At 39.5% G+C, this 23,167-nt stretch overlaps 1 protein-coding gene across 1 annotated transcript in view; it reads left to right on the forward strand.

Annotated features, from left to right (window-relative positions):
- Window positions 1–21,676, forward strand: part of RANBP3L (RAN binding protein 3 like) — a 51,655-nt gene extending 29,979 nt beyond the window's left edge. The window contains exons 8-15 of the mRNA XM_080933698.1: window positions 6,989–7,089; window positions 9,249–9,333; window positions 12,206–12,308; window positions 13,189–13,313; window positions 14,676–14,796; window positions 18,440–18,582; window positions 19,663–19,852; window positions 21,550–21,676. Of these exons, the coding sequence (XP_080789824.1) occupies window positions 6,989–7,089; window positions 9,249–9,333; window positions 12,206–12,308; window positions 13,189–13,313; window positions 14,676–14,796; window positions 18,440–18,582; window positions 19,663–19,852; window positions 21,550–21,593 (912 nt within the window). The 3' untranslated portion in view covers window positions 21,594–21,676. The remainder of the gene's footprint in view (window positions 1–6,988; window positions 7,090–9,248; window positions 9,334–12,205; window positions 12,309–13,188; window positions 13,314–14,675; window positions 14,797–18,439; window positions 18,583–19,662; window positions 19,853–21,549) is intronic.
- The last annotated feature ends 1,491 nt before the right edge of the window (window positions 21,677–23,167 follow it).

The raw sequence follows: 23,167 nt of genomic DNA on the forward strand, positions 1-23,167 counted from the left end.
TATGGGCCTTGGATTCCTGATCTTTTCAAGACTTTTAACATTAAGGGGTGTTGAATTTTGTCAAATGCTTTCTCATCATCTAGTGAAATGGTAATGTGGGTTTTTCTTTGAGTTTGTTTATATGGTGGGTTACATTGATGGATTTCCATATATTGAACCATCCCTGCATCCCTGGGATGAAGCCTACTTGATCCTGGTGAATGATTATTTTGATGTGTTCTTGGATTTGGTTTGCAAGAATTTTGTTGAGTATTTTTGCATCAATGTTTATGAGGAAAATTGGTCTGAAGTTCTTTCTTTATAAGCTTTTTATGTGGTTTAGAAATGAGTTTAGTTGTGGTTTAGAAGAACGAGTTGTGTAGCATTTCTTCTGTTTTTATTTTGTTGAATTGTTTGGAGAGTACTGATATTAGGTCTTCTACGAAAGTCTGGTAGAGTTCTACACTGAACCCATCTTGTCCTGGGCTTTTTTGTTTGGGAGGCTTTTGACCACTGCTTGTATTTCTTTACATGTTATGGGACTGTTTAGATGGTTTATCTGATTCTGGTTTAACTTTGGTATCTGGGTATCTGTCTAAAAATTTGTTCATTTCTTTTAGATTTTCCAGTTTTGTTGAGTATAGGCTGTTGTAGTAGAATCAGATGATTTCCTGAATTTCCTGTTGTTTCTGTTGTTATGTCTCTCCTTTCATTTTTGATTTTGTTAATTTGGATACTCTCTCTGTGCCCTCCAGTTAGTCTGGCTAAGGGTTTATCAATCTTATTGATTTTCTCAAAGAACCAGCTCCTGGTTTTATTGATTCTTTGTATAGTTCATTTTATTTCTGCTTGGTTGTTTTCTGCTCTGAGTTTGAGGATTTTCTGCCATCTACTACTCTTGGGTGTATCTGCTTCTTTTTTTTCTAGAGCTTTCAGCTGGGCTGTCAAGCTGCTAGTGTATGCTCTCTCCAGTTTCTTTTTGAAGGCACTCAGAGCTATGAGTTTTCTTCTTAGTACTGCTTTCATTGCATCCCATAGGTTTGGATATGTTGTGCTTTTATTTTCATTAAATTCTAAAAAGTCTTTGATTTCTTTATTTCTTCCTTGACCATGTTATCATTGAGTAGTGTATTGTTCAGTTTCCATGTGTATGTGGGCTTTTTGTTGTCTTTGTTGTTATTAAAGACCAGCCTTAGTCCTTGGTGATCTGATAGGATGCATGGGAGTATTTCCATCTTTTTATATATGTTGAGGCTTGTTTTGTGACTGATTATATGGTCAGTTTTTGAAAAGGTACTGTGAGGTGCTAAGAAGAAGGTATATCCTTTTGTTTTAGGATGAAATGTTCTGTAGATGTCTGTTAATTCCAATTGGTTAATAATCTCTGCTAGTTTTGCTGTGTCTATGTTCAGTTTCTGCTTCCATGATTTGTCTATTGATGAGAGTGGGGTGTTGAAGACTCCCACTATTATTGTGTGTTGTGCAATATATGCTTTGAGCTTTATTAGGGTTTCTTTTATGAATGTGAGTGCTCTTGTATTTGGACCATAGATGCTCAGGTCTGAGAGTTCATCTTGATAGATTTTTCCTGTGATGAGTAAAAAGTGTCTTTCCTTATCTTTTCTGATAACTTTGGTTGAAAAATTTATTTTATTCAATATTAGAATGACTACGCCAGCTTGTTTCTTGGGACCATTTTCTTGGAAGGTTTTTCCCCAGTCTTTTACTCTGAGGTAGTGTCCGTCTTTGTCTTTGAGATGAATTTGCTATAAGCAGCAAAATGCTGGATCTTTTTTACGTATCCAGTCTGATACTCTATGTGTCTTTATTGGGGAATTTAATTCATTGATGTTAAGAGATATTAAGGAATAGTGATTGTTGTTTCCTGTTATGTTTGTTGTTAGAGGTAGAATTGTGTTTGTATGTTTTTCTTCTTTTGGTTTTCTCGTATGATTATTTTCTTGCTTTTTCTATGGTGTAGTTTCCTTCCTTGTGTTGGGTTTTCCATCTATTATCCTTTGCAGGGCTGGATTTGTGTTCAGATATTGTGCAAATTTGGTTTTGTCCTGGACTATCTTGGTCTCTCCATCTATGGTAATTGAGTGTTTTGCTGGATATAGAAGCTTGGGCTGGCATTCATGTTCTCTTAGAATCTGTATGATGTCTGTCCAGAATCTTCCAGCTTTCATAGTCTTTGTTGAGAAATCTGGTGTAATTCTGATTGGTCTGCTTTTATATGTTACTTGTCCTTTTTCCCTTACTGCTTTTAGTATTCTTTCTTTGTTTAGAACATTTGGTGTTTTGACTATTACGTGTTGGGAAGAATTCCTTTTCTGGTCCAATCTATTTGGAGTCCTGTAGGCATCTTATATGTTTATGGTCATATCATTCTTAAAGGTAGGAAAGTTTTCTATGATTTTGTTGAAGATATTTACTGTGCCTTTTAGTTGACATTCTTTTCCCTCTTCCATACCTATTATTTTTATGTTTGCTCTTCTCATTGTGTCCTGAATATCCTGGACATTTTGGGTTAGGAGCTTTTTGGTTTTTGCATCTTCTCTGACTGTTTTTTCTATGTTTTCTATGTTGTTTTCGGCCCCTGAGATTCTCTCTTTCATCTCTTGTAGTCTGTTGGTGATGCTTGCATCTATGACTCCTGATTTCTTTCTTAGGTTTTCTATCTCCAGGGTTGTCTCTTTTTGTGATTTCTTTATTGTTTCTATTTCCATTTTCAATTACTTCATCTGTTTGGTTGTGTTTTCCTGTACTTCTTTGAGTGATTGCTCCTGGTTCTCCTGTAATTGCTTAAGATTCATGCACTTCTCAAAGATCTCCATCATCAACATGAAGTATGATTTTAAGTCTAAATCTTGTTTATCTGGTGTGTTGGGAAATCCACTACTTGCTGTGGTGGGAGAACTGGGTTCTGATGTTGCCAGGTTGTCTTGGTTTCCATTGCTTGGGTTCTTGCGCTTTCTTCTTGCCATCTTGTTGTCTGTAATTGTAATTATAGGTGATCTTTTTGTCTCTTACTGGTGCTTGTCTCTCCAGTGGGTTTGGGGACCCATAGGCTCATGCGGGATATTTCTCTTGGGTGTTGGACTCTTTGTAGTCAGGCAGTGAGTTCTGATGGCAGTGACTCAGTTCTGTCTCCTTGGGCTCCGGTGTGAGAGCTCATGTGAGGCTGTTCTGGGAGCTCAGCTTCCTGCGAGCAGATCCTGAGTCTTGATGGTGGAGACCTGGCCCTCTCTGGGCCAGAATGGACTAAAAGTTTTCATTAACTATACTTTGATATTTACTTTTATCGATTTAGAAATGTGGGCAGAAACGTGTTAAAGTAGGCTTTTGTAAGAAAATTTTTGAAATATTACATACCATTTGGAATGGTGTATGCTGTAAGTATGGACCAAGTTTTTATTATGTTATTACCTCCACAGTATAGTGAGTGATATTTGTTCCATGTCATGACTTTTATAAAGCTCTTCTGTGAGTGCACATGTCTGTATGTGCATTTGCAGGGCAGAAAACTACCTTGAGTGTCATCTGCCAGGGGCCCTCCGCCTTGCTTTTGAGGCAGGGTCTCTCATTAGGCCAGAGTTTGGCAATTAGGCTACCTGGCCAGCAACCTCAGAAATCTGCCTCCTTACTGCCCAGCCTTGGGATTATAAATGTTTGCTACTGTAGCACCTGGCTTTCTGTGCACTGGCCTCAGATTCTCAGGACTACAACTCACCATCTATTGCTTTTTTCTTCCTAAATTATAAAACAGAAAGGTCCCAGCTCTGGTTTGCAAATATTTCTTCATAATTTAAAGGTCTCATGAATAGGGATTGTCCACACTTCTGAGAAGCCCAATAGGATATGCCTATGACTGAGCTTTCTGTTTTGCGATGTCCTTTGGAATGCCAAGGACACATATCTATGACATTCTATGGCTCCAGCTTGACTGAATGGATATAATTTGTAGATACTATGATAATTATCCCTAAGTGAATTTTATAGACTCATTAGCTGATAACTTTATTGGCATGTATCAAAACTTGATAAATCAGTGTCCACCCTGTTACTTTTTAGTAAAAATATTCACTGTCACTCATAATTAAAGAGTTACAAACCAAAACAGGGCACCATTTGAATCAAAAAAATTGAATGAAAATATAAACTTTCTGTGCTGGCTGGTCTTTGTGTGTCAACTTGACAGAAGCTGGAATCTTCAGAGAGGAAGTGGCCTGGGTTGAGGAAATATCTCCATGAGATCCAGCTATAACTCATTTTCGATACTAGTGATCAAGTGACTCAGCTCATGGTGGGTGGTCCCATTCCTAGACTGGTGGTCCTGGGTTCTATAAAAAAGCAAGTAAGCAGCATCCCTCCATGGCTCTGCATCAGCTCCTGCCTCCAGGATCCTGCCCTGTTTGCTTCCGGTCTGGACTTCCTCCAGTAAAGGGCTATGAACTGAAAGAATAAACCAAATAAACTGTAGTAAAATATATTAATAAATCCAGGGGGCGGCTGGAGAGATGGCTCAGTGGTTAAGAACACTGACTGCTCTTCTAGAGGTCCTGAGTTCAGTTCCCAGCAACCACATGGTGGCTCACAACCATCTCTAATGGGATCTGATGCCCTCTTCTGGTGTCTGAAGACAGCTACAGTGTACTTATATATAATAAATAAATCTTTTAAAAAAAAATCCAGACTGGGGTTGTTACCCACCTCAATGGTTTATGTTTCCAAATAAAAGGCACACACACACATCACCTTTATATTTTAATATGTTTTAAGTAGCATTGTAAATATCTCCATGTTGTTAGACTACCTCCTGCTGATAACTCCCAGTTACTATTTACTAACTTCTATGTTCCATCTTGGCTGCTCTTGACCCAACTGAGCCTTTCTTTACAGGTGGTTCTGCTTCTCCTTCCTGTACACTCCTAAGGCATGGTGTCTCACCTCCTTCTCCTCCTTCCTTGCCCTCTCAAACCCAAAAAAATCTACCCCATCCACTCACCTATGTCTCTCCTCTTCAGGTATTGGCTGCTGACATCTTTATTTACAAATCAAAATTAACGGGGGACAGGTTCCCAATAGCTATGCATGGACCTGCTGGTACAAACACACGTTGTATTCCAATTAACATTAGAATACAAGTGGTTACTCCCTAATTTGATTTTTGGTCAGGATGTTTTTCATCACAGCAATAGAAACCCTAACTAAGACACTTTGGTAACACTGTTTCTTAGAGTCTTTAAAACTTTTCCTTTTGGTATTAGAAAAAAACTGTGTATTCATCATATATTATTATGTAACAAATTTTGTGAGCTATAATAATATTTTATAAAATAAGTAAATAAATTTTAAAAAAGAAAACCCATCGGTATGTTCTTCCTTGAGGAAGACTATTTCTCCTGCTGTCAGCATGCCTTAGGTGCCTGTAGTTCTTTGTGTAGTGTTGAGGTCCCCTTAATTCTCCTGCCCTGGTCCACTTGAGTATAATTACTACCATCATATGTGTTCAGTTCATGTTTAGAGAGTCCTATTGGTGAGACTTTATGGGATGCTCAGTCATGAAAACATACACATGTAAGCAACATTACATAAATGAAGTGTGTTGTATTTATACGTTCAGGAATTTACATATATACACACGTGCATGTGTGGATGTAACAACTGTTAGTGAAAAAAAGGCTGTGATTTTGAAAGAGCAAGAAGTATATGGGAAGATTTGAAGAGAGGAAAAGAAATGGACAGGTGATGTGACTATATCACAATCTCAGAAAGTTAAAAGAAACATTTTAAAATTTTCTCCTTAGAAGGTTGAGGGATTGACTCTGGTAGAGCACTTCTCCAGCAAATGCAAGGCCCTGAGTTTGATCATTAGCTCCTAAAGGAAACCCTGCTTATTTGGAATACTCATAGCCTTTCCATACATATACAGCATCTGACTTTGCCCTTTATCCCTTCTCCCCAGCTGGTCCTCTTTCTTCTTTTAAATAGTGCTCCCTAAACAGTGCTGCCTCTGCTTTCCCATCACATATTTTTAAAAACTTGAATTCTGCAGTGCCCATTTACTGTGTTTTAATCAAGGCAAATAAATATACCTAAAACTATTTTCTAAAACAGAGTGTGAAAACTATCATTTAGACTAAAGGAAAAACTGTTAGGCACAAGGTTATCGGCATATACCCTAAACTTAGATAACCAAAGCGCATGCTCTCTTGTAGACATTTGACAGCTTTCAAGTTCCCATTATAAAAGGGAAACACTAATACTTTCATTGATTGATATAAAAATTCAAGTGGAAACATATCCTGCCTGACTTTCAAAACATGAGCTCACCCATCGCTACCAGGGGAAGAGAGGTATCCAAAACCACAGTAAATACTGGACCAGATGAGTTCCTTACACCTGAATTTACTCCGGCTCTAAAATCACTCATTCCAACATTTATGGTATTAATATTGGCCATGCACCTCATGTAGATGCTCAAAACCAGTTTCAGCTGGCTCAGTTACCCGCGGACACTGTCAGGATGAAGAGATGGGCGGAGTTTCCACTTAGACTGGGGGCTGTGGTAGTGGAGCTCTTAGGATATTTCCAGAGATTAAATAGTCTTGGAAAGTACTTCTACTGATCCATAAATAATACTTAATAATTATTAATAATTAATTAATAATTAATCCCAAGTGGCCACGATATGTTTATGTGCTCTGTGAGTATTAAAAGAATGCAATCTCTGGAGTCAGTAAAACTTGTTCTTAACATCACTTCCGTTTGGTTGTTTGACTTGGGTGAGTTCCCTAAGTTCTGTCCATCAGCTCGTATGCAAGCTGTGGACAGTGGAAGCACAGAGCTGTGAAGAGCGTCTGAAATGAGGCACGTAAGGGGCTGGGGGTGGATCTGGACACAGAAAACGTTTACCATGCGTGGCTGTACACAGAGCAAGCCTGATGAACTTTCAGATGGGTTTCTTCTTCCTTTTTTTTTTTTTTCTTGTTCTTTCTTTTTCCAGATTTCTGAAGTGAACTCCAGTTTACTAAGTCAAAATTTATCAAATGCCAGAAGTTCAGTCCAGCTGTCTACTGATCCATGCATCTCAGAGGCACCATCTGGGTAAAATAATCAATATAACTCATGTGTTCCTTCTCCGAAGTGTTTGCGACTAGAAGGGTTTCAGATTACTTGTTTTAGATTTTTGTGATATTTGGATGCACGTATGAGAATTAATATCTTAGGGATGAGACCAACTCTAAACATAAAATTCATGTAAGCAGAGATGGCTTAGAGGTTAAGAGCACTGACTGCTCTTCCAGAGGTCCTGAGTTCAATTCCCAGCAAACACATGGTGGCTCACAACCATCTGTAATGGGATTAGATGCCCTCTTCTGGTGTGTCTGAAGACAGCTACAGTGTACTCACATACATAGAACAAATATTTGTTAAAAATTCATGTACAGAGATTTATATACACCTCATGTATGTAATCTGGATGTAATTGTATACAATATTTTTTAATGATTTTGACTCTGACCCATTCAAGGAGGCCAGGAAATTTTTTTTTACTTATGATATTATATTATAGCTCAATATGCTTCAGATTTGGGAGAATTTTGTACTGCAGATTCTCTAACTAGGGATGTTCAATCTAATGAGAAAACCAAGATGTTTCCTTTCTGGTTTTGCTTTCTTTGGCCATTTTAACTCTTCATACACTGCAATTTTCTGATATTGGATGAATAAATTGGCAACATTCTTCTTGAAAGCATGTTTTACATATTAGGGTTCTCTAGAGTCACCGAATTTATGCAATCGCTTTCTATAGTAAGGGAATTTATTGTAACAATTTACAGTCTGCAGTCCAACTAACCCAGCAATGGGCAGCTGTGAGTGGGACAGAATCTAGTATTGTTCAGTCTCATGAGGAGGCTAGTCGTCTCAGCTGGTCTTCTGTGTAAGCTGGAATCCGAAGAAGTAGGTTCCAATAGATGTGCTGGCAAGTAAGTACAAGCAGGCAAAGAAGACTGAGTCTGCCTTCTTCCAATGTCCTTATGTAGGTCTCCAACAGAAGGTACAGCCCAAATTAAAGGTATGTACCACCACACCACCCCTGGATCTGGAACTTGCTGTGTTCCAGGCTAGCCTTGAACTCAGAGACCTGCTCACCTCAGTCTCTGGGATCAAAGGTGTGTACCACCTTGCCTGGGCCTAACCTTCTCATGGCCACTCTGCCTTAAGATCTCCATGTCAAAAGCCCTAGTCTTCCAGCCTCAAGATCTGGGTCACAGGTGTATCCTCCATTTCTAGATTGTAGTTCATTCCAGATGTAGCCAAGTTGACAACCAGGAATTGCTATCACATTTTATAATAATGGTAGTTTAGAAAGCTCTTCAGAACACCTCAGCTACTTCACTATCAACATCATCATCATTATAATATTGTATTGCCTTCATTATCTCATGGACCTGAGGTTGGAATAATTCCAAAAGATATGACCAAACTTTAAGTACAAATTATCCTGCTATTAACCTTTCTTCCCTTTTCCTTGATGTCCTTTCCCCTCTATCTAATCAGTTGTGGTGTTAGCTATGGCTAATTGGCATTAATTGTGCAGATGAAAGGAAAGTGGCATGCATAAGTGAGAAGTTACTGTTAGTTATTACTGGTGAGGATGGGAAGGACACTGAAACTGGCAGTGGACAAATGGTGTCTCACACAAGGATGCTGAATCCAGGGAGGAACTATAAGGTCCTAGGGATGTGCTGAGAACTTTTTGTGCATCTGCCTACAAAGAGAGGGCTACATGTTTTTTTCCCCACTGTGCAGAACAATTTTAATATACAATTAAATTTTCTTGGAGGAGAAGAATTAAGACAGTGCACACTCTAGGATAATTGAAAAGACACTGAAGGGCTTGGAGTGCTAGAAGCATCATTGGCCATTTGGGATAAAGAATAGTGAGTAGAGATTTTTGGAGTCCAACTAGATAAGGGCCGGGCAGCCCTCCAAGTGAACATGCAGACCACATAGTGAATGAGATCATCCATACAGGTCAACCCCAATCTTATAATAGTCAGCAACAATATTCGGAATATTACCCTTGGGAGTCCTTAGCTCATATTTTTTCTTCGCTTCTTATCCATTTCATCTGAATAAAGCCATATGTTTATGTTTTATAGAAACATATTAAACCACCTGATTATTTGGCCTGCTAAGGCTTAAAGTATCCCCATCTACAAATTTAAGATATCCAAACACTTATTTCTTTTCTATAGATGCCAACCAAAAGAAGATAAGTGTTCTTTCCCAAGCTGCAGTTCTGACTTCGTTTTTGGAGAAAACATGGTAGAAAGAGTTTTGGTAAGCTTTTGGTAAATTACCTTAGAGGAACCGCCGTTAACATAGGCGAAGGCAAATTAACTATCATTTGGTTCAAGCGCACTTCTTAGTTCTGGGTTCAAAGTCCCAATTTCTTTACTTAGCTTCAAAAGGCATTGGGAAGCATGTGAGTCAGGTTAATGGAGTGGCAGGGATTGTTTGATCAAAGAACATGGAAAGTGTGTACGAAAATGTCACACTATCCCTAGGGCCTGGGGAGGTGGCTCGGTGGGTATGAACACTTGCTGTGGAAGTATGAGAATCTGTGTTTGAATCTTCAGGATCTCTGTAAAAATTAGCTGTAGTGGCTGGTTGTGTGTCAACTAGACACAAGCTGGAGTTATCACAGAGAAAGGAGCCTCAATTGAGGAAATGCCTCCATGAGATCCAGCTGTAAGGCATTTTCTCAACTAGTGATCAAGGAGGGAGGGCCCAGTCCATTGTGGGTGGTGCCATCCCTGGGCTGGTAGACCTGGGTTCTATAAGAAAGCAGGCTGAGGGAAGGGGAAGCAAGCCAGTAAGTGTCATCCCTCCATGGCCTCTGCATCAGCTCCTGCTTCCAAGTTCCCACCCTGTGTAGAGTTCGTGTTCTGGCTTCCTGTGGTGATGAACAGCGATATGGAAGTGTAAGCTGAATAAACCCTTTCCTCCCCAACTTGCTTCTTGGTCATGATGCTTTGTGCAGGAATAGAAAGCCTAAGACACTAGCCTAGCTAAAATGGCAAGCTTCTCATTTAGGGAGGGAATAAGAGAAATTTATGGGAATAAGGTAGAGAGCAACAGAGGGGACACTGGTGACTTCCTCCTTTGCCTTCCGCAAGCCTGCACCCCACAGATAAGCACACTCTCACATGTGCACATATACTATAAATGCATGATATGCACACATGAGCACACATATGTGCATGCACAGTGCTACAACAAAATGCATTATTTTGTAATGTATATGCTAATAAAAATGAAAAAAAAAATTCTCAAAGTGAGCTGATTTAAGATTTTTAGGGCTTTCCTCGGTCAGTTGGGTTTTAGATCTTGCTTGTTGTAGATGTAACTAGGACTGTCCTCAATTGCAAGAGTAGTTCTGTGGCCTTTTCACTTAAAGTACCCTTCTGTCAGGCTGAAGAGATGGCTCAGTGGTTAAGAGCACTGGCTCCTCTTCCAGAGGTCCTGAGTTCAAATCCCAGCAACCACCTGGTGGCTCACAATCATCTGTAATGAGATCTGATGCCCTATTCTGGTGAAGACAGTGACAGTGTACTCATACATATAATAAATAAATAAATTCTTTAAAAGAAAAGTACCCTTCTGTCATTCCCAAGAAGGCCAGTTCTAACTGCTGGTGCTGGTCCCTGCCTCTCACCCTAGCACTGGCAGACTGAGGTAAAAGGAGAGACAGTTTGAGGCCAGCCTGCATTAAATAGTGAGACTATCTCAGGCAGAGAAGGAGGAGGAGCAGGAGGAGGAAGAGGAGGAGGAGAGGAAGAAGAAGAATGCTATCGGTATCGGAAACATTGCTTACATGAACGAACTAGAATGAAACAAGCAAGCATCAGAGCAAAGTCCACGAAATATTTAGGCAACTTTGTCCATTTTGCATTTTCCTTTTTCCAGGTTTGAAGTCCACCTAAGTAGTTATGCAAAGCTAAAGCAGACTGTACTCTAGGGAGGCTTTCACCGTAAGAAAGGAGACAGAGACACCTATGAGAACAAGCCACAACTGGGATGTCAGAGGCTGGGTCTGAGTGAGCACTTGTCAGTATCTCACGTGGACGTTTTGGATGTGGCTTTTGAAAGGACCAGAGCTTCTCGTTTCACTCAGAAAGGATGTCCCAAGGATGCTGGAACAGTCCAGAGAGTTTGTGTTTTTCCTCTAATTAACCTTGTGAACCCATAGCCTTGTGATATGGGGGTCAAGGTGCATTCCTGACTTGTTGCTTGACTGTGCTTTTTGAATGAGTCACTGATCTCACTGGGCTGGCATTTCTGTTTTGTTAAAGTGAAAATGTTCACACCCCCTCGTCATCCAGTTTCAGGGACTATACTGATTTCCTATTCAATAACACGGAAGAATCTTGGGTTCATAACGGCAAGCTTTGAATGTGTACTTAAGTCGCACTGTTCCACATTTACTGTTCTGCAGGGGTTACACACAGAGCTGTGACGAGCACAGTTAATCTTTTCCGTACAGTCTTTTGTCACAGCAGATAAACATACAGTTGCAAGTGACTGTTGGTGGGCTGGGGCGATGACGCAGTGGGAAAGCTCCTGCCACAAAGCCTGCTGGCCTGAACTTGATCTGAGGGACCCACATGGTGGAAGAAGAAAACCAGTTGCAGCAAGTTGTTCTCTGATCTTCACATGACTTGGCATGTGCAGGCCTACACACACACACACACACACACACACACACACACACACACACACACACACGGCTGTTGACAAACACTGTCAGAGAATTCCTGTTCTCTGAAACATCTAGTGGAGCTTTCTTTCCTGGAAAGAGACAACAGCAGTGAATCTCTGGGACCCCTGAAAAACATTAAGAGAAGCCAGTGGTGCTTTGGCCAGCCTGGCGGGACCCAGAGGGACAGCTTCGTGTTTCCTCCTACTCCCCCTTTTCCTCTTTTCCTAAAACCAGACCCAGCTGGACAGGCTGGGATAAATGAGTTCTCATTTTTTGAGGTTAAAACCAATGTTTCCTGACAGTTACCCAGTTCTCTGTGCAGAGAGAGCCTGGAAGAAAAAGCCAGTAGCTGCTTCTTGTGTGCTGTGTTGAGGAAGAAAATCTATCTTTTGGCTTACTGCAAATCTATCTAGGTATAAGATTAAACAATGCATATTTTCCCCCACTTAGGGAACTCAAAAGTTTACCCAGCCTCCACTTCAAAATCTTTCATGTGCCAAGGAAAACACATTCAAATCTGTTCTGAAATTTCCTAATGCTGCTTCAGATTCAAGTAAGAACTGTTTCATTTATGAAGTATTTAACTTCGATGCCTTCTATTGTTTTCATTGTTGTTGTTGTTATTTTTGTTTTGTGATTTTTACTTTTTTTTCAATGTATATGAGTACTTTATATGCATGATGTGTGCACCCAAAAAGACCAGCAGAGGACATCAGATCCTTTGGGACTGGTGTTGCACTAACTATCATGGGACTAGAAGGTGGGTCCTCTGGAGCAGGAGACAGCACTTTTAATCACTGCGCTATCTCTTCAGCCCCTTGTCTCTTATTTTTAATGACATTTACTTAATACCCACACAAGTTAAAAAACCTACAATCTCCTGGACCTTAAATCATTAATCATCCAAGAGCTAAGAATATAGCCTTGTGGCAATTTTTGGTATTCAAAAATCATTATGTTTAATCTATACACACCAAGAAAACTCTGTTTCCATGTTATGTTTTGTTCTACATGTACTTTATGCTTATGGTAACTAGTTTGGTAACTAGCAGATTTCAATGCATACTATCAAACTTCTAAAAGAATTAGATACTGACAAAAATATATTCATATAGTGCTATGCCAAAATGCCTTTTAAAAAAGTATTTAGGAAAAGGAAATTCATCATGATCAACCACTATGTCCAAAAAATTAAATACAATTTTTTTAAAAAAGCCTACAATCCACTACTAAACATTTGTTTTTGCAAGGATTAAATAAAACATATAATAAAGTTTAAAATTATTGACTTTAATACTATGGGAAAGTAAATTAGGTGGCTTTAATCTACTCAGTTTGACCTCTAAGATGTAAGGTAAAAAGATATAACAAATACCTTTTCATGGCAGAGAAAACAGCCTTACAGATTTTTCTTCTATATTTCTTTGAAGCAGAATCCATTAAAAACATATCCCTAATCGAATCAGCTGCTGCTTTTTCCTCCAAACCATCACAAAAATGCTTGCTTGAAAAAATTGATGTCATAACAGGAGAAGAAAGAGAACACAATGTGTTAAAGGTTTGTATGCTATATATTGCTTTTCCTTGTCTTATGTAGATTAAAGCTGACATCAGCAGAGACATCAAAAATAGCAAGGAATGGATAGAAATGGTTTCATGATGACTAAGTTGCTTAAATAAAAACTGTTTGAGGCTTGTAAAACATCACTGTTAAACTAAGATAGTGTTATCTTCTTAAATTCTCTGTGTGTGCATGCATGTGTTTGCATTTAATCTTGTGTGTACATGTACATGTGTGTGTGCATGTGTGTGTGTGTGTGTGTGTGTGTGTAGTTTTACAACCACTCGCTCTATCCCTCTACGAAGAGGCAGGGATTCTAATTTTAGAATCCTTCTGCTTCAGTCTCCTGAGTTCTGGGCTTACACGGTGTGTTAGAGTCCTGTCTTATAACTTCAGACTTCCACTTTACATGTCTCCTGTCTGCTCTCACAACCAGTGCATTACTATGAGCAAGTCTGATACAGAAAGGCGGCTTGATTCAAGTGTGTTAAAGTGTAGACTTTTGCATAAATCAAGAGCCTCACAGGTATACCACAGTATCTGATTTGGTGCTGCGTGCTATCAGGGTATTTACCGTAACCTCACTGTTTAAAGGCACTGATTCCCCACCCCTTACCCTTCTCCATCTTCTCCCACACTCTCCACTCCCCATCGTTTCCAGTGACCCAAGGATACTTTCAGTCCAAGTAAGTGCATCTCAAGGTGTAGTTCTGGCCTGACTGAAGTAACTACCAGAGATCAGTCGCTGGCGCAATGTACTGATGACTTCACATGCGTGGGAGTAGTTGAGAACTGGCAACCACTAAATCACCACAAGGAACCCTGAGTTATCATGTCTGTGTGCTGTGTTTGAAACATGTTAGCATTCAAATCACTCCATAATTCATTTCTTTCAAATAACATTATGTGGTCAAAATAACATCAAGTTTAATGCAGTTGTCGGCCTATAGACACATATTAGATAAGAAAGCAGCAAGTATGCAGGGTATCCTATAGTTTTATAAAAAGATGTGTATATGTATGTATGTATGTAGTATATTTGTATGTATAACTACAAACATCTCTGAAAGGTAAATAAAATACAACAGTTACTGCATGTTACAATGGTGGAAGATGGAAAGCCAGGACTGGGAGCCTTTTCATTCCTGTTAGTTTTATGATTTTGCAGTTTGAACTATTTAGAAATTGCATGTTCTAGAAAGTTAAATAAATCTCAACATCTAGTCTATTTATCATTAACAGAATAATTTAGTAGAAGAAAAGCCAGGTATAATAGTGTTGGGGCATATGAAAGAATTTAATCTGAAATAATATAAATATATATTTATAAATTTTATAAATACAAACACTATCACTTAGATCAACTGCAAGATCTTTGTATTCAACAAAGCCACACAGTCCTGGAATGAAAGAGGCCAGGGGATTCTGAGACTGAACGACACAGCCGGCAGTGAGAGTGGGACACTTCGGTCAAGACTAAGTAAGCAACAGTTCGTAAGCCATGGTTTCTCAGGGAAAAACGTCTCATGTGGATGTACCTGCTTTCTGTAGATGTATTATAGGACACACCAATAAATCTGAGGGTGGACTACACTATTTCTAATGTCACCAAAGAGACAGGGTGACCTTGTGAATTCAGAGTGTGGATAATTAAGTGTGTGGCTTCTTCAATGTCTGTGAGATTTACAGAGAGACTGTAATTCAAATCTTTTTTGAGCTACTGTGGACATTTGATGAAGGGCTCTGTGGGAAGCACCTGTGTCAAAGCTAAGCAACCTCACACCTCAACGGTGAAATCACTGGTATTTGAAAGGGTAGAAAGTAAACAACTTTGCAAGGTTTAGAGTTTGGGGGAAAGAAATACCTGACACATCATATATCATTCCCATCTGTACTGGCTGGTTTTGTGTCAACTTAACACAAACTGGAGTGATCACAGAGAAAGGAGCCTCAGTTGGGGAAATGCCTCCATGAGATCCAGCTGTAAGGCATTTTCTCAACTAGTGATCAAGGGGGGAGGGGCCAGTCCATTGTGGGTGGAGCCATCCCTGGACTGGTAGACCTGGGTTCTATAAGAAAGCAGACTGAGCAAGCCAGGGGAAGCAAGCCAGTAAGTGACATCCCTCCATGGCCTCTGCATCAGCTCCTGTTTCCTGACCTTCGTGAGTTCCAGTCCTGACTTCTTTGGTGATGAACAGCAATGTGAATGTGTAAGCTGAATACACCCTTTCCTCCCCAACCTGCTTCTTGGTCACAATGTTTTGTGCAGGAATAGAAACCTTGACTAGGACAAATTGGTACCAGATGATGGGTATTCCTGTGACAACCTGACCATGTTTTGGTGAGGACTTTGGAACTTTGAGGTAGAAGAGCCACTGGGATATTAAAAGCTCTGTGGGATGTTTTGTAGGAGCTTGGAAGATAATGTTGAGAAGATGGAGGCCTGGCTTGTGAAATTTCAGAGGGAACATTAAAGACTCTGCTCAGGGCTGTTATTGTTTTGATTGTGAGGATTCTGTGGTTTTTGGTTAGCTGTGATTAACAAGATACCAAAACCACTAAAGCAAAACCTTTGCACTACTGGGACTATTGATGCTGGTCAGCTGGAGCTAAGAAATTAGTGGTGATTACGGTGAAATCTAGGAACTGTTTTCTAAGAGCACAAAGAGGATATGTTCCAGAGATAGCCAATGTTGAACCTCGTGCTGTAGCTGGACTTGGTCATGTATAAGAGTTACCCAGGTGGTACTGGTTTTGAAGGCATGAAGGGGTCATAGAGAGCAGCTAAGACTTAGCACTGTGAGAGGCCATGGAAGGCCATTGATGAAGGTTCAACCTCAGTTGCAATAATGACCCAGGACTGAAGGGGTCATGTAAAAAAGTTGAGGCTTGGCACCATGAAGAAAGCCTATGAGAGGCGATTGATGAAGCCTAGTTGCAGTGGAGGACAGTAGTGTTTTGGAGATGCCAGTACCATGAGATGACCACCAAGAACAGCAGTGGCAGTGGAGAGCAGGCAGCTGGAGCCTAGAAGACAAGGTGTGTGCTACAAAGGGAAGAGCTGGAGAAGTGACCCAAGCCCTTGGATGATCCCAGAAATTTGTGAGCAGATCCCAGACATTAGATGGTTAAAGAACAATTTTGCTTTTGATTGTGACTGTGCCCTGATATTTTCCCCTTTTTAAGGAATTAAGTATTTTAGTAGAGCCCATAGTTGAGACTTCAAATTGAAAAGAAAGACTGAATTTTAAAAGAAGTTGGATATTTTAAAGGGATTGAAATTTTAATATATAAGATTTTGTAAAGACTGTGACACTCTTAAGGTAATTTATTTAGATCTTGGGGATGGATAAGAAAGTAAGGGTTGAGACTTAATAGTGATGTGTTTGTATGTCAAGTTGACAAGGGGTCAATTGTACTGGCTGGTTTTGTGTCAACTTGTCACAAGCTGGAGTTATCACAGAGAAAGGATCCTCAATTGAAGAAATGCCTCCATGAGATCCAGGTGTAAGGCATTTTCTCAACTAGTGATCAAGGGGGAGGGCCCAGCCCACTGTGGGTGGTGCCATCCCTGGGCTGGTAGACCTGGGTTCTATAAGAAAGCAGGCTGAGCAAGCCAGGGGAAGCAAGCCAGTAAGTGACATCCCTCCATGGCCTCTGCATCAACTCCTGCTTCCTGACCTGCTTGAGTTCCAGTCCTGACTTCCTTTGGTGATGAACAGCAATGTGGAAGTGTAAGCTGAATAAACCCCTTCCTCCCCAACTTACTTCTTGGTGATGATGTTTGTACAGGAATAGAAAGAAACCCTGACTAGGACAGCATCCGAACAGAGTGAAGCTGGGATGAAGGGTCAGATTCGGTGGAACTAAGCATATGACTTTTAGTCCTGTATCATATGGGTGGAAGCTGGGGGAAGATTTTATGTTTTACATATAAAGGGCACCACTGGGCTTTGTCTGGAGGCCTGGAATGCAGGTGAGCATGGGCTGGTATGGTGGATTCTCTTGTCAGTCAATTCTGAGAAGCTCCAGTTTTGAAGGAAACTACAAATAGTCTGGACCTGCGCAGGAGGATTTGTTGCATTTCAAATGTTAAGCTCAAAGCATGGGAAGGAATAGAGTTCAGATCAAATGAAGAGGAACAGGGCCTTTATCCTTGTAATGGACAAACAGGGGGCTGAATAATGCAACCAAGTGACATCTGGTTTAAATCTACTGCTTGCTAGAAAAGAAATTAAACCCCAAATCCCCAAACATGTTGTTGTTGTTGTTATGTGGGCAATATGGGCTTAGTTAGTATAGAAAGCGGAAAATAAAACCAAAGAATAGAGAAGACCATTTTAGGGTCTTGCTTCTAAGAACCATGCATTCTGTGGGTGCCACCCTCTGCACACTTCCATGTCATTGTCCTGTTTGTTGGTTATGGTGCTAGGCTGATCTGGCCTTTCCTACGTAGTATTCCACGGTCACCTTCCCATACAAGTCTCTCTCCTCAGCATTTTTTTTAAAAGATTTATTTATCTATCTAGTCATTCAATTGCTTGCTTGTTCAGTGTGGACTGGTGTTTTACCTGTATGCTTGTCTGTTAGTGTAGGATCCGCAGGAACTGGAGTTACATACAGTTGTGAGCTGCCATGTGGGTGCTGGGAATTGAACGCTTGCCCTCTGGAAGAACAGCCAGTGCTCCTAACCACTGAGCCCTCCCCAGCCCCTCTCTTTGGTATTGACAATGGATCTGTAGTATTCTCTATAATGGCCGAGCTGTAAGTTATCTGATTCAATGTTTTGACACTTAAAACATTTTGATTCTCATTTTCTTTCAATCATAAACATTTCTCAGATAATCTTCATGTCATCAGATCTTAAAAGCACCTCAAATTTAATAATTTAAACATTCTAGAAAAAATATGATTATAACACTGACACTAAAGTAAGTAAATAAATAAGTTTTCCCTGAAGTAAGGCCCGATTTGAAAGCCAAGTTATAATCTGGTCGAATTGCCACTCACTAGTGAAAACACAGCTTGAGAAACAGTTACAGGATTAACCTTTCCTTCAAAACATTTCTTTGAAGGTTAAGACATTGTGAACTCCAACCTGACATGCTATTCCTCCCTCCCAGTCATGCGCAACCAAGGCAGTCTGAGGCTGGTCCTCAATAGCAGACTCTGGGCTCAGATGAAGATTCAAAGAGCAAATCATAAAAATTTGCGAATAACGGTGACTGATTTGGAAGACAATTGTATAAAAATATTTTTAATTCAGGTAAGTTACAGATTTCAGTGATGATTGGTTATCCTGATAATATAATTAGTCTCCTGCAGTTCCTAATTCACTTTTTTTCATTTGGTTATGATCATTTGCATGGTTGGCAAAGAAATCACTCATTATGGTTATTGACAGCCTAATATATCCTAACGTCTGTTCACCTTGACACCAAAGTCAATACTAATCAATTGGTCCTTATTCTAAGACACTTGGATGTCTTCTCCTCTCATTTCCTTTATGTTAACAAGCTTCTAGGTTTCTATGACTATGTTGTGAGAAGTGGCCCCTAGGAGGTAACCTGTCACTCACCCAGAGAAAGGAGGCTTGTGATCATAGCCAAGGAGCCAGCGAGGAATGGAAAAGCACAGGACTGCACATTACAGCCAATCTAACAGGAGATTCCAATTCTGAACATGAGTAAATCTCCAGGGTAACGGGATAGAAGCACAGTTGAGCTGTTCCCTGCGGCAGGAATGCCTGACCTCAAATACAGCCACAGATACAAGAGAGCTGCCAAGAACAAAGCCTTCTTTCCCCACCCCCAACCTCCAACCTCTCTAGCTGGATTTTCCCCATAGCTTGAGACTGGGAACACTTGAAAAATATGAGTATCCAAATGATATTGGAGTATACCAATATCAATATAATTGGTTAGGCTTCCACTAAATAATGGAGGAAAGTGGTATGTGATAATACCAAAAACTAAAATAAAATAAGATAGTAACCCGTTTATCACTTAAGGACATAGTACTCCTGCCCAGTGGTTTTCATTGGTAAAGTATTATGGCATAAGCTTCAAGACTTAATTCAAACAGGATTCTCAAATGACAAAACTGTATTTTCTGTATTTGAAATGTCCGGATTGAGATCTCATAGCTTTACTCACATTGGGATACAATTTGGTGTAACATGAATCAGCTTCATGTTTTAAACATGATGGGCTGTTGGCATTTACTTACCTTCCAGATTTATGAGACAGAATTCCTTTCATTATAAACAGCAAGAGACCAAAAAGATGTAAGCACACTGTATTTATTTATTTCTTACAGTCTTAACAACTTAATTTTTCTCTTGAAGGCGAGTGCCAAAGACATAGGCTTTCTGTATGCAGCAATACATCACCGTCTTGTTGCCCTTCGAAGCCTCAGTCAGCAAGGTGACGGTGGTCCAGCTGAAAGCCAGCCGGATACAGTCCTCCCACAGCTTAACAGTGAGAGCTGTGATGAGGATGAGGATGATATCACACAAGTCACTAAAAGTGGATCAGGTAAATAATTCTTGTTCCGTTGGGTCTAAGTCTAAAAGCAACATTGGAAGCATAGTCCAGTGTATTGTTGAACAAGCTCTTCAGTTGTTTAAAGTGAGTGCTGGTTGGAGCCTGGCTGTTTGGATCCAGGGGTCAGTTGGAAAAAAAACTGTCTTTTATGAGTGGTCTTCAAGTCAGCATCCCCATTTGCCTATAACTTGCATGGAAGACTATTTCACACTGAGAGAAGTACACTGAAAGTAACCACTACTCATGCTCATTTCCCCATGGCCTGGTCTATTACTGCCTTAGCTGGAGGAATCAGCAATGTATGCAATGGGGATCCAGGTAAATCTAGTTAAGTCCTGAAAAATCATATTCACCCCTTGTTTTGGAATGTGATTGCTTAGAGAAACACCTAAATTGTATAAGTATTATTTGCAAGGTCCTCCTTTGACTGGGGCAAAAAATGACTACTTTTCAAACATGGGTGAAGATTTACAAATGAACTAAGGCTGAAACTGAATCAGGAGTAAACAGGTTTTTGGGTGGGGGGCAGTGCCAAAGACCCTGTAAGCGCTGCTCTTTTCTATAGATGTGTAGCTTCAAAGAGGCATACAGTCATTCAGTGACAATTTCACTTACCCTGAATTCCATCTGTCAGGACTTGACAGCATAAAATGATAATGAAATGAGCATTATCAACTTTCAATCATTTTAAAATCTTGAATCCATTTTAATTATACATTTAAAACATTATCAAAGAACATATAAAACAGGATGAAACACTTTGTTTAACATTAAAATTATAATTAAAAGGAAAATTCAACCATAGAAACACGCTTGATTCAATAAGCCAGAGAATTACAGGAGTAGATATTTTTACTTTAAAAGAATCTATTGAGCAGAAGGTTTGTGATTCTCCAAATTCTATAAAAGGAGTAAGTAAATTACCTTTCACATTATTATGTTTATATTGTCCACACTAAAATGAAGTCTGTTAGAAATGTCAATTTGAAAAAGAGACGAAATGGCAAAATGCAATCAGTGAGACAGTCATGAAACATTCACTGTGGGAAGGGGTTGATATGCAACCATCTTACTGCTGTCAGTGGAAACAATATAAGCCAACTGTCAATCATGGGACTCTCTCCTCTGCTCTTGCTTCCCCTTTTGCCCAGCATCTTCTTCCCAATGTCTCCCAAGCAATGCTAGAACATTACCACAGCTCTACAATGTATGCTTGAACTTTGTTGCCCATAAATTAAGTAACATTTTACTTGTCAGAGAATGTCATCTTTAAAATTAGTAGTAACATTGTTGGTGAGTTGGCTCTGCATGCAAAGCATGGGTCAAGCAAGCCTGACAACTGGCATTTGAGTCCCAGAACACCTATGAAGGGGGAAGGAGAGAATCAACATCACTACCTTATCCTCTGGCCTCTTTACATACACCTTGTACACATGCGCTCCCCCATCACACACACACACAATGAAGATGATGATGATAAAACCCAAAAGCTTAAGAGCACACAAGTATTAAAACCAAACTACATTTGCTGCAGTGTGGGAGTAAAAATTATTAGCAATATTTTCTGTTAACTATTAAAACATACTTTGTCTTTCATTTCTTTATTGCTATGCTACTTATGTTTATCTGCGTTTGATATTAAGTCTGATTATAATACTGTGTAATAAAATATTTTAAACTTATCACAGATCCTTCAAGGTGGAACCACAGACAGTCAATTGTCTGTTTATAAGCTTTCTCTGCTATAAACATGACATCTGCAGAAAGAGTGGCTGCTCTACTGAAACACCAGACCATCTTGACTGGGAAGACTCTACTCATACCTTGAAGAGTTTTTTAATTAAAGAAACAAACACTGTCCCGCGCAACCGTCTCGCCTGCAAGAACGACGTGGCACACGAAATAGGATCCTTCTGCGGTAAACTTTAATACTCTCGAGAACCAGCACTTGCTACACGTGACGAAGAAGATGAAGAAGACCAAGAAGACGAAGAAGACGAACAAGACGAACGAGACGACCCGAACTATCTAGCCCGTCCCCTTATAAAGGGATCAGTCCTTGCTTTGGACGCGGAGCCCCCTGATTGGTTGAAATTCATCAGGCCCTATGACGCCACGGGAGAGGCAGAGCTCAAGAAGTGGAAAGTTACCCAGCACGTGCGCACATGGCTTGTTTACTGCTAACTCCAGCCGGATATCAGCGCCATCTTGTAATGGAGAATGTGCAGGCGGCGCCCCACAAAACACAATGTATTTTAACTAAAAGTTTTATGTTTTAAATTTTCATTATTGTAGGCAGAATTTAAGAAACGAACTTCAGAATTCACCTTTTTGTGGATCACTCTAGAAAATAGGATCTGATAACTAATTTGGGCTATTCATCACATTGATGGATATATTAATTAAAAGTACAAATTGTTGGCTTTGATAAATCTTTGATAAATTTCTAAAAAGAATTTATTTTAAGCCATACATTGTCTATAAAAACAAATATTTTAGTAAATTTACACTCCTCTCTTTAAAAAATATAACTGCAAAGCATTTCTTTAAATCCTGTGAAATGTATATCTTCACTTACACTTTGAATTTCCTAATACATACATTCAAGTAAGAATTCTTTTACAAGAGTGTCCATTTGTGGACTTTTATCCATTGTATCTTTTGTATTTGGCTTAAAGTCAGCTCGTAAGCATTGATGAATAATTGAACAAAATGTAATATATTACCTATGTTTCAAAAATATACAGAGGCAAGTATCAGTGTGTTTTATTTATGTGATTGTCTTAATAGTCTAGTAAGTGTAAGGCTATGTAGAAGCCATGTTATAACAGATGTATCATATAGGGCCAAATGAGTCTCTCAAATTCCATCATTGTGATATGATTTCAATATTTTCTAGCAGATGTTTTAAGCCTTTTCGATATTCAGAGATACTTTATGAATCATGTATGAAAATCCATGTCAGAATTTAGGGCCATATTTTATTTCATTAGTAGCCCTAAACAATCTCATTACAGGATAAAGATTCAAGTTCCTCAATGGTTTTGAATGTGTTCTGAACCCTGATGTATTTATAAGGGTGTGACTTTACAAACTGCTACATTGAAGAAAATATTCTTTGAAAACATACATATGGATGTATATTTAAAAGTTCACAATGCATTGACTCCATACAACAGACGAATCTACACATGCATATTTATTAACCAAATCTCAGCTGAAATCTCAGTTTAGCATAGAATGGCTGAGCATGGTCTTTCAGAGTAAGATTTAATTAATATATTCAAAAGAAGAGAGAAAAGGTAT

The sequence above is a fragment of the Micromys minutus genome (assembly GCF_963924665.1).
Source record: "Micromys minutus genome assembly, chromosome: 20".
Lineage (NCBI taxonomy): Eukaryota > Metazoa > Chordata > Mammalia > Rodentia > Muridae > Micromys > Micromys minutus.